This window comes from Alosa sapidissima, chromosome 17 (genome assembly GCF_018492685.1).
Source record: "Alosa sapidissima isolate fAloSap1 chromosome 17, fAloSap1.pri, whole genome shotgun sequence".
Classification (NCBI taxonomy): domain Eukaryota; kingdom Metazoa; phylum Chordata; class Actinopteri; order Clupeiformes; family Clupeidae; genus Alosa; species Alosa sapidissima.
In genome coordinates, this window is record NC_055973.1 from 22,083,003 (window position 1) to 22,096,008 (window position 13,006).

At 37.9% G+C, this 13,006-nt stretch overlaps 2 protein-coding genes across 3 annotated transcripts in view; one reads left to right on the forward strand and one right to left on the reverse strand.

The window, feature by feature from the left end:
- Positions 1 to 13,006, reverse strand: part of LOC121688279 — a 522,978-nt gene that overhangs the window by 121,338 nt on the left and 388,634 nt on the right. The gene's annotated exons all lie outside the window — the stretch shown is intronic.
- On the forward strand, positions 5,169 to 7,874 carry LOC121688946 (myosin-6-like). The gene is made up of 6 exons (XM_042068862.1): positions 5,169 to 5,174; positions 5,412 to 5,555; positions 5,702 to 5,833; positions 5,945 to 6,040; positions 6,127 to 6,261; positions 7,789 to 7,874. Exons 1-6 carry the CDS (start codon positions 5,169 to 5,171, stop codon positions 7,807 to 7,809), a joined length of 534 nt encoding a protein of 177 aa, XP_041924796.1. The 3' UTR covers positions 7,810 to 7,874.

The following is a 13,006-nucleotide window of genomic DNA, read 5'->3' on the forward strand; positions in this document are numbered from 1 at the left end:
TTCTTCTGAGTTGACAGCTGAAATGTAGTCTGGTCAGGTCATGAAATATTGCCTCAGGGGACTGTCTACTCTAGACCAGTGGTTTTCAAAGTGGGGGCCGCGAGGGGGTGCCAGGGGGGCCTCAGCAAGTTGGAAGGAAAAATAAAAGCAACAAATAAATACATTTGAAAAATGTAAAATATACCTATTAGTATGAGGGTTGTTATACAATGCCATTATAATAATTTGTCGGATATCTGAACAATATATTTTCCATGATGATGACTGGGAGTAATAGTAAAGTGATAGCTCTCTAGCAGAAAGCCCCAAATGCAATTTTTACACACTGCTCCATCGCGAAGTGCTTGTGGCTAAAATAATTATTAGGATTAGCTATGTATTTTTTAGGGCTGTCAATCGATTAAAAAAATTAATCTAATTAATTACATACTCTGTGATTAATTAATCTAAATGAATCGCATATATAATTTTTGCTGTGAAAGTATTTTAAATATTTAAATTCAAATGAATCATTGAATAATCAGCATTAGTGACATTAAAGTTCAAAAACTCTTTTATTATTATTTTCACTGTTCAAATAATTGCCATAATAATCTATAATATGCTGAGGAAATAAATTCAAAGTGCTTCAAATTCAAATAAACTCAAAATAAAGTGCTTCGGGAAGAAGTTTTTTTTTCACATACAAGGCATTTCAGGCCACAGATATAACCTAGGGGACACAATGAAAATAAATTAACACTCCCCTCAATGTCAACACTTATTTCTTTGCATTGATGTGCGACTATAAAATTGATGAACTCCGGTGATATGCAAATTTCTTGCTGCAGACATTGCAGAGGACTTTATTTTCAACACTTTATTTTTTATCAACACCATCAGGCCGTTTTTTAAAAGTAAATATTCCAATCAATGATCCAGGCAGCTCGTTTTCTTTTCTCTCCTTCACTTTACAGTCTAATTTTTACTGACTAGAATGGCTCGGGGGCAAAGGTCATACGGAATCGATTAATCTGCACTCATTTTTTTAATCAGTTATTTTTTCTCAAATTAATTAATCGAAATTAATCATTTATTTTGACAACCCTAGTATTTTTACATTTTCCGTAGTATTGTCGATGGGTTTAATAACACATCAAGGGGGTCCTTGGCCAGAACCTAGTGGTATTTGGGGGGCCTTGTCGTGGAAAAGTTTTGGAACCCCTGCTCTAGACAACAGTGCACATGAGAGCCTATCTGAAACCAGGCTGAACGTGTTATATAGTAGTATAGTTCTTGTTCTATTTCCACAAACTATGGGATCCAGATTTCTTTCAGATCACGCAAAGATTGATCCAGAACACCAAATAAAGGTCCAACATCTGCCTGTCCCTGGGCTGTAGTTGCCAAACCCCACACATTCTGGGACAAATGAGCATCATGAACATCCCATAGCTGCATTGGGGTAGGTGTGTACTATGCTGTTGTTGCTACCATAATAAATACCACCAGCACCCTCTGTTGGAGCAAAGGAGAAAATTATCAGACCAGTCAATCCACGTCTCCTCTGTGCAGTGTCCACACTGAAGTCTCAAGCCACGAGCAAGAGATTAACATAGGCCTATATATGTGACATCTTTGATGCACTCCAATTTGTGTCATTAGGATTGTTATACCAATGAAAATGTCTATGTTTGTTCACTTGTCTAGCTTTCCCCCCAAAAATGAAGGAAAATCATAAGACACAGATGACATAAGTGCCACAGACCATGGTGATACTTTAATTAGAGGTCACATTAATTCATAAACAGGTGTAATGCAACAGTGCATGTACACCAATGATTTAGTCTTGCTTGTTTAGTCTGGATTGAAGTCTGTTTATTTCTTTATAATTATCTAGAGTTCATGGGGGGAAACAAAACTCTATACTGCAACAACACATGACATTAGTATCACATATCAGGCCTCTTGCCAAAAATGTCAAATGTGCGCCTTGTTACACCTCCTGACCTCTAAATTCCTTTGCTGTTCTCACCACTTAGCAGTTTTGGATTACTTCACACTTGTCACAGTAGTCAACAAGGTACCTCACTAATGAACTTTCCGACTCCTGCCATCATGAGCATTTATCACATGCATCACGGGCGAACTGAATCGTTGAAGTCTTAATGATACACTTTTGAAATAGTTCTACTTCTATGGAATCTCTTGAAATGTATTGAAATGCTAAGAAGTTTCATGCAGTACCTCAACAGTAACGAGTCAAATTAAATTAAAGTGAAGTAGATGACTCTAGATCACAATTTGGTGACCTTTAACCACTGTTAACCATGTGATATGGATAAAGTATTTATTTAATTGAATGTTTTTACTATTTAGATAAGATAGACAGGGTCTTTATTATCCACAATGGAAATGTGTTATCAGCGTGGTAAATGGACATTAAGGTCAAATGGAAGCCTGTGACTTCACATGACACCCACCACTGCTTAAAACAGTATACAGCTGACAGTGTCATTGGGGTTTTGACAGATGAGTATGTGAGGGATTAAGCAAAGACATCACTTTCTAATTACTCATGGCACAATCTAACTGGACAGGCAACCCACTCTTAAATCATAACCAGCCTTTATTTATGATGACCTCTGTGATTGAAGCTTTCATAAATGGAAATGAGCAAATAAAGCTGGCATGTGTTCACACAAATGGAATCCTGCTATGTATTTGTTCTCAAGGTTAAAGTTGAGCAACCTGTTAAGTATGTGTAGACGTGTGTTGCTATTTGGTGAGTGACCTTGGCCATGCATGCCTTTTTAATGATAAAACCATATTGCCAATTATAAGCTTCCATTTTAGCTGTCAGTCAGTATGCACAAATACACAGACATACTGACTTCTAGAAAGTGTTATCTTGTGGCCTCTAGCTCTCCAAGTTGTGCTCTTCAACTACATGTCTGTGAATAATCTCTTTACATTATGTTTCAAAACGTCCAAAAAATAAATCCAAGAGACGGACATGTTGATCAATCTATTTTATTATCACATTTCATATGCCATAGTTCATCAAAACCTTCATCTTTACAAAATGCTGTAGCAGCTTCATTATAGTTGGCCAATATTTCTCTAAAATGTGTACGTATGAACTTATGCATGAGGGCACTTCTGACTAACTGCTTGTACTACAGCAAAACAATATCAAATTACCTTTAGCAATACAAATATAAATTCAACAATGTCTTGATTTGTGGGAGCCCTCTTTCATGTGAACTTAAGCATAAGAAGCATAAGAAAAAAGGTGTCATATAGGAAAAAATAAGAAAGAGTCTGAACAAGATTTGCACAAGTTTTGAACAATGTGTAAGATGTATTAAAACAGCATACAAAACCGACCTATTAAAATTCATAGCAAAATACTAATTGCTTTTATTTAAAGACTTCTTTGACCTGGTCATTATAATTGTTATTCGAGCGACATCAATAGTTTGAAACAAATTAACTGTAAGCCATTTTGACAATTGATTTGTTTTTTGTGTTTTAGTAATATTTCAAGATAAAGAAAAAAAGGGACAAATATGTTCTCTTTTCTTTACTCCTATATGACATTAATACCACTAAATTACCACTAATTGATTAATTAAAAATAATAACCTGACTGAAAATGAATATGAAAATCATTGTTTGTTGCAGCCCTAGCATCATTACCGTGTCACCTTGCAAATACCTTGTTCCCTGGAGATCATTCCAGCAGCCCTCCTGTTTCCTGTTGGAGCCTCTCGCTGGCACGATCCATGGAATAACCACAATTCCAGCCACCCCACCCTCTCAGCCACCAAAACAAGGCAATGGCAGCTTTGATACAGTCAGTGCCATTATCCATATACATATAGGATAATATGTTTTTATTTAGCACAGTATTGTGATCTAAAGAATTTACAAGTCTCTAAATTCGAATTTTTACATTTGATATATTATGACAAGTTGATAATTGATCTCAATTTGTGTGTGTTCAGAATGTCAGACAATAGCAATGCTGTTGCCCATCTCTCTTACAGATCATTGCTAAAAGGACAGGCTTATCAGCAAGAGCAGCAAACATACGGTAAATATAGTTAATGAACATAACACATTCGTTTTTAATTGTTATCTTGTTGTTATTGTTATCTGAAATCCATGGACGGAGCTGCAGCCTAAACCAAATGAAACAATATGTTTAACAGTGTCCAGCTTTTTATTTAAAGACTTGAAATGAATTTATTAAACTTAAGCTACTCTAAGGTTACTATCAGGTTCTTTCTATATGCGGAGCTGCAGCCTAAACCAGATTAAACAATATGTTTAACAGTGTCCAGCTTTTTATTTAAAGACTTGAAATGAATTTATTAAACTTAAGCTACTCTAAGGTTACTATCAGGTTCTTTCTATATGCTTAGGTACTGCCTGACCTTATTATGCCTACATTGCTGATAGACAGCACAATGTTTGCAATGGCAATGTTTTCAGCCTATTGTTGTCTAAATACTATGCTTGAAGCATATAACTGATTCCTTTTTGTTTGGAAAGGCTTACTACTTGCTTCATTCATTTTTCTCCTCCAAAAATGGGGCTTAGATATCAGAAACACAGAAATGATACACGTGTCTGTCAATAGTGATGGAACTTTAGTTATACTATTCAGGGAATTCAGTCAAGCAGCAAAAGAGAAACTAAAGGTACCAGGACTGACTACATGAATTCATTAAAGATCAGTGCAACATATTAACCATGTAACCATTAATGTATTAGACCCCTCCAGTGCACATGTAACATTCACACATACACTAAACTATACGGCGTATAGCCCTAATTAACTTTCACTTGTTTACATTAGCTCTAGTTAACTTCAAAAATTGTAAGGGACAATTTGTTTTTGTTTTACTACTGTCATTAACTCAAATACCGAATGGTCTTTTAGGGTGAAAGATGGGTGATGTGGCATTGGAAAAATTTGGGGCGGCGGCTCCTTTTCTGAGGAAGTCGGACATGGAGCGTCTGGAGGCCCAGACTCGCCCCTTTGACATTAAGAAGGCCTGCTTTGTGGTGGACCCTGAGGTTGAATATGTGAAGGGAACGGTTCAAAGCAGAGACGGTGACAAAGTCACCGCTGAAACTGAAAAAGGAAAGGTAGGAGGGCACATATTCTGGTCGACAGAATGGCGGTCAACATTTAAAGGTGGGGTAAGCGATTGTGCTTTATATCGCAGTTGTTTCTATTTATACCTAAATCTCTTAGCAGAAGCTTTTGTCCAAAACAACATTATATTTTAACCTTTGAAATTGAGAAAGGAAAGGTAGGAGAGCACTTATTCTGATCTATGGATTTGTTGACGTTCAACATTTAAGTGTGCAGTTAGCAAGTTCATCTTTTACTAACTGTAGAAACACTGCTATTCCAGGTTGTCACTGTGAAAGACACAGAAGTCCACCCTCAAAACCCGCCAAAGTTCGATAAAATTGAGGACATGGCAATGTTAACCTTCCTGCATGAGCCTGCTGTGCTGTTTAACCTCAAAGAGCGTTACGCAGCCTCGATGATCTATGTGAGTACAGTGAATGAGTATTGATGAGTTCTAGATTCTTATGCAATTCTAATACAGAAACAAACTCTCCATTATTAATCTCGTCTTTGTACAGACCTACTCTGGGTTGTTCTGTGTCACTATCAACCCCTATAAGTGGTTGCCAGTGTACAACCATGAAGTTGTTCTTGCTTACAGAGGCAAGAAGAGGAGTGAAGCTCCTGGAACAACGGAAGGCCAGTGATTCTATAAAAGGAATCCGTAAATATGAGCGCCGCATCAAGGAGCTCACTTACCAGGTACTGAAGTTGGCATGTAGTGAACAAAATTAAACTTTTCGTCTCTATCTTCCATTTTCTGTCTCATTCATCATAACAATTATCATGGCTTACTAACCTCTTTATCTCTAGACTGAAGAAGACAAGAAGAATCTGCATCGTCTTCAGGATCTGGTAGACAAACTGCAGCTGAAGGTCAAGTCCTACAAGAGATCAGCAGAGGAGGCTGTAAGTGGCCCATAATTCACATCCAGGATACTCAGTCTGCCCAGCAAGGGATAAACTTCAATTATGTGACCTATTGTGCTTTTCAGGAGGAGCAATCCAACAGTAACCTGGGCAAGTTCCGCAAGCTGCAGCATGAGCTGGATGAGGCCGAGGAGAGAGCTGATATAGCTGAGTCTCAGGTCAACAAGATGAGAGCCAAGAGCCATGATGCTGGTGGAAAGGTGAGACAACTCTTATAAAGTGTCTTGATGTGTTCAATTTCACCTTACAACCAAATTTCCCTGTCATTGTGCAGCTGACAGCATATATGTATATGGCTTAGTTTAAAACATTCAAACATGACATAGAAATAGCATCAGATGGTAAAGAGATAACCATTTTGATGTAATGTTACAATCGTCTATGCTCTGTGTTGCCCAGATATCCATTATATTTAACATGATAACCAGCCAGAGACTTAACTGTTCCATACCACCTGTAATAATACCTGCATTTCAGTGGTGCTGTATCAAATACAATGAAAGCGAATGGAAGTATGCCATTGGTGCATTTAAGACAACTTGAATCTTACAGAGTTCTACATATAGTGACTTCTCCAACCATTATTCTGGAGACAAACCACACACCTAGCCAATGGGTGGGGTGTGGCCTTTGACCCTTGGTCAGGGTTGTATACTTTCAAATAACATGATTCTAAGTTCTTGGGGGCTAGTCCTGCTTAGTTATAGCTTATTTTTTGTTAGACATGCTGTGCAAGAAACCAGAGGCGGACAGAGTACACAGCTTCATTACTTGAGTAAAAGTACAGATACCCTTTGCTAAATTTTACTCAAGTACAAGTAAAAGTACAACAGTCAGATGTCTACTTAAGTAAAAGTACTGAAGTACTTGTTTTTAAAAGTACTTGAGTATCAAGAGTACAAGAGTAGCCTACATTTTCTGATTATTGCATTACTACTGCCACAGTGTTTACATTTATGTACAGAAACGTCCTACATGGAGTTATGAAAAATGTTAATGTTAATACCTTGGAGAAGGTAAAATGAAGTAATTTTCATCTTTTTACCATGTTGCCAGGGATGGGCAGTATTTCTAATACATGTATTTAAAATACGTATTTCAAATACAAAATACTATTATTAAATTAATTATCATTAAATTGTTCAGAAAATTGAAATAGTCTGGAGAGGTGGGGCCACAGGTTGGCATATTTCCGGGATGGACCTGCTGCATCTTCATCCATTGTTTCGTCCATGGTTTCGTCTCTTATCTAAATCTGACCATGGAGTTGACTTTGGCGGAAAGCTGAAGGTGATTGCTGATAGGCTGTCCCAATCAGTGGCGCCTGCACAATCCAATCACGTTTGAGAGGAAACAACAAATTGAGGGTTTCCGAGATTTTTCTTTTTTCCTCACGGTTATGGATAGAAATGTAGTGGTACTCGAGTAAAGTACAGATCCCTCAAAATTGTACTCAAGTAAATGTACTCCGTTACTGTCGGGCTCTGCAAGAAACCATTCAAAACATACTATGGACCTAATAGTGACATTACACAAACCAAAAGTGACCAGTTTACTGCTAAAGCTCTATGAGTTTTCTTCCTTAACTGCAGTATCACAGTCCAGGTTAAATTATTCTGATAATCCATAAAAAACATTTGCTACATTAGAATGCAGCAAATTGATAATTATAAATAACTCACCTGACTCATTTTTATTTTCTTTGTTCTCCCTTTATTCTTCCACAGAAAGGGCACGATGAAGAGTGAAGCTCTATCTTGGGCCTTTTCTGAAACCATTGAGTGCGGTGCTGTGGAGGTTGCCTTTGGCTCCCATACCTGTAGTTCAGTAGAATAAAGTGAAATGGAAATTAAAATCTGATATTGGAGTCTGTACTGAATTACTGTCTTAAGATAAAATAATCTTTTTTTTATTTGACTGATGTGTAATCCCCCCCACCCCACACCCACACTGGGACCCCGAAAGCCAGCCACTGTTCTGACCCAGAACCCCCCCCCCCCACATAAAAAATGAAACGCAAAAACATAGCACTTTAATCGCCACTATCTTTGCCTGAGATGTTCTGAATGGCATGAAAGTTGATGTGTATGATCACCCTGACAGGCTCTGGGCACATTTAGTGACTGTTCACCCATCGGCCTGTAGATGGTGTTTTTTAGCGAATGATTGCTTGATTGGATGTTGAGAAACTAAGATGTTGATATTGAAATGTACTTTCTGCTTAGATAAAAGACTAGATTGTCACACACACATACACAGTCATCAATTGGCACACAAACAAATACATGAACACACACAAAAAGTTAAGACACACAAAAATATTGAGAATTATGATAATCAAAAAGTTGAAATCCTTTAATGTGTTGTCTGAGTTAGCCTACTTACAGCTCATTATTTATGAACAGCATAACTGCGATAATAATAACCTGTGACTTTTTGACCAAATCAGGCAATGCATTGTCACTCTATGACACATTTACAGCTAAAATTGTTGCACCGTGATGATAACAATGGTGTTCTGCCTGAATCTGTGTGTGTGGCATAGTCTAACTACATTAGGTGAGCAGATAGATAACAGTTTCCCAAGAGAAAGTCCGAAGCTGAAGTTACTTTCAAACCCAAACTTAGGATTCACTGTAAAACTTGTACAGTTATTTCCTCCAATTACGTTGGATGCTTAAAGCAACACCAAAGAACTTTCCCTCTGTTGCACGCACGCTATTTGTTTATCCAGCACTGGCTTTGCAAATAACAATGTCCACGGACAAGGTAGAATGTGTTGCATGATTTATGAACGTACGATGTATTGCGACATCAAACGCAAGTTAAATTTGTAGTTTCTTATGTCTCATTCCATGGAACTACAGATCCGCTACCCGATCTGGCAAACTTACATAGTGCGGTTATAGCCGATAGAGTGCTGTGAAGCGAATGCAGAAGTGCCCTTCAACCTGTTACAAGTTGATGAACCACTGAAACGATTTTGGAAACATTATTTTAAGGTACAAAAAACTCTTTGGTGTTGCTTTAAGAGGAATCATTTCATTAGAATTAGATTCTAATTCATAGCATTAGAAGTTTAAACAGAATAAAAATGAATGTGTTAGCTTAAGGCTAATGTATATAGAAACGATTAGCAATAAAAGTAGATCTTTAGAGCGAACTTCAGTCCATTGACAAAGGTTTACAATCCCAAAAACAACTGACTGTGTAAGTATGGAAACCCTGAAGGCACAAAATAAACATTACTGCTGTGACCACGTAGGCCCACTAGTGATCAGGTAACTTGCTCTGCTGTAGCCAGGGGCTTCTGCTGCATGCACCTCTTGATTAGTGAATGTGTGGGGTTTCAGTATGTGTATTTGAGTGTTTTTTTCACACACACACACACACACACATCCATTAAGTAGCACACACACACATATGAATACACAAGCAACACACTCATGAGCGAACACACATACACAATTACACACACATACACAGAAGCACACATGGGGTAGGAGATGGAGACAAATTGGCAAGCGTGATTTATTTTTGCAGAGAGAATGTGCAGGACTGAGCAGCGGTCATATTTTGTACCACTATGCAGTACATCTACTTTGAAACATGACAATAAAAACATCTGAATGATAGTTATACAATACAATTATTATAGCATGAAACTGAACAAAAAGATAAAGGTGTGCTCACCTACTTTAATATCCATAAGGTTCTTGGTTCAGCAAATGCTGCATAAATTATCCGTATAACCCCTCATGGTACCATAACCCTAAATAAAATACAAAAAAATAAAAATAAGGAAGGTTCATACATAGGTATCTGTCTTCAGAAATGGGACAAACTGTCCGTTGTTCAATGACAGGAGGAGTTTAACGTGAGCAGCTAACACACAGGGCTGGGAATGGGGTGAGTTGGAGTGGAGTGGGAGGAGCCAGGCAGCCTTAAAGGTCCACAGGTACAAAGTCTGCTGAATGTTGCAATGCACTACACCAAACATAAATTTAAGGTAGAGTTTTTTTTTCTTCTTTTAATTAATAATCAATGCAATATTAAACATTGACAGCATATATTCCTGGACTGGACACTAGTCCACTTCAAGTTGAAATCATATACACCTTACACTTTATCTTGATTTGTGATGGACAGTACACTCTGATGGGCAGTATGAGAGAAACATTACCTTGATATTAGGTGCACTGCTCAAATAGGTATGAATGTATCTAATTACATTGATTACATTTTGCACTGGAACATCTTATGAAACACTTTCTAATTAAAACATGCTTCAGTATAACAAAGAAAATAGTACAAGTAGCAGGGATTATTCTACATTTTTATTAAATTACATTAGATTAGATAGATTAGATTCAACTTTATTGTCAATGTGCAGAGTACAAGTACAGAGACAACGAAATGGAGTTTGCGACTAACCAGAAGTGCAAAAAAGCAAAAAAGTGCAATGTGATATACACAGAATAGGCAGGTTGTGAATAAACAGCATAAGATATATAGTGCAGTGTAGACCATATTATACAGTTAAGAAGGTGGAGTTGTTTGCAGTAATATAAATTTACTATAGACCCTTTCATCAATAAAAACAAAAACAATGCTTGAACGTTGAGCCAGGCACAAAGTACTCTCCATGTTGCAGTGCACTACACTAAACAACAATTTAGGGTAGAGTTGATTTTTTGAGGCTGAAATTATATAAGCTTACACCTTACCCTTAATTTACCAATCTGCTACTGAAACAACTTAGTTCTTCATATTAAAGGAGAACTCCAGCCATTTTTCACATCTCTGTTTCTCAAGGTCACCGAGTACTGTCGGTACACAAAAGACAGGGTTTGCCAGCCAGGCAGCTACAGTGCTACACTCTGGGGGCATCTTTAAAATCATGCCCCCAGAGTGTAGCACTGTAGCTGCCTTGCTGCTCTAGCTGTTGGCTGCAGAAACCTGAGCTAGGTAGCACCAATTGTTTTGAGGGGTTTTTTCGTACCACAAAACTCAGTGACTTTGAGAAACAGAGATCTACAGTATGTGAAAAATCATTATTATGTGCACTGTTTAATAGGTATGAATGTATCTAATTACATTCATTACATTTTGCACTGGAACATATTTGGAAGCACTTTCTAATTAAATACATGCTTCAGTATAAAAAAGAAAAGATATGAGATAAGGTAAAAATAACTGAGAAATATTTTGTAACTCAAAGAATACTTACTACTGCTTGAGAATGACTAGGAAGTCCAAGATGTACTTCTACGTTGAACAGGTATCCAAACCTTCAGTTGAAAACAATGACAGAAGCAAAGTGGTAAACACACAAACACAAAATGACAAATCATAATAATCATAATAACTTTTAGAATAATAATAATAGCATCCTTTACAACACCCCTAAACCAAAACTAATGCATTACAATATGAGAGAGACACATAGACAGTGGGTGCTGTGAAGACTGCAAGTTATCCCAGGCAAGGGAAGAGGTTAATAATGCCATCACAGCTGAAGTCTCGATTGAGCAGTTGAGATGAGATGACCTTTTCATACACATCACCAGTCACACATCAGTCCTTCTCGCAAGCTGTGCTCCTCTATCAGACAGAGGCACTCAGCAGGAATTTCACAGGTTATCTTTGTCCTCAAGGACAATGGCAAGGAAACAATGCAGGGTAAACAATACCAAGCTGAGTCAGGTGTTCCATACAGTCATGACATGTCTCCAACCCCCAACCCTTGTGACTGAGGACATGCAGATGGATTCCATGCAGTCCAATTAATGTTTTTCTCTCTGGATGCAGCATATCACAAAAAAACTTTCCTTTAGACTAGAGTTACAGAATTACAAAATCCAATTGTATGCATAAGTGAGGCGTATCTCACTTATATATCTCTGAAATAGAATGCTGCTAACATGTATATTAAAAACATTTAATTGTCATGAGCTCTCTATCTGCCTGGTAACACACGCTGATTGAAGTCTGATGACCTCCACCTGTTCCTGCTCTGCTCTGCCTCACCCTCGTTACCTACCAGCTGCACTGCATTCACCACTCATCATGCCCTCTATATAAAGCCTTGCTTTTCAGTCAACACTTGTCAGATCGTCTACAACCAGCACCAGTTACCTGCCTGTTTTAGGAAAACGCCTCTGACTCTTTGCATGTGATCCTAGACCCGCTCGACTACTTCTGTGTTCTCCAGCCCCGGTAATCTTGACCTGCCTTCCGTCCCTCTTCTACGTATACCGCCTAGTCCTTGACTGTACTGCTGCTTCGTTTCAATTGCTGTTGTGTGTGTGTTTCCCCCAGGACTTCCCGGATCATCCAGCTCCTGCCATCGCTGTTCGGCTACTGGGGGAACACACACACGCAGACTCTTGGAACTCCTGTACCCCCCCCCCCGGAACCCCTGAAACCCCCTTAACCCCCAACCCTTAAATAAACTTTTGAACGTGACGCTTTTGTGGTCCTCGTCCTGTTTGGTGTCTGACATTTAATACACGGCTTTTCACAATGCAAGCAGAATGCTCCCTTGACTTGAATAGGATTTCCCAAAGTTCTAGCAGTCATTATTTTCGACTAGAGGACCTCTGAAGAAAATAATGACCACTGTCAATGGCAATGGAGTTAGTATAGAACACCGGTCATTATTGGGAAAATAAGTCCCTTCATGGCGGAACAAATAAATAAATAAATACATACATAAATAAAAACCCTTGTATTAACCACAGTGCCCAATAAATTAGATCATGCTTATATATTACCCGCCTTGTGTATAAACCTCACAGCTGAAGAAAGGTTGTCAAATTGAAAAACCTGGTTAATAGGCAGGAAATTATGATATACCTCACTGTAAAATATAAATAATTTAATTATCTTCCAAACCAAGAAGAAATAAAAGAAAGAAATAAAAAAGATGATGAACATTTAAAC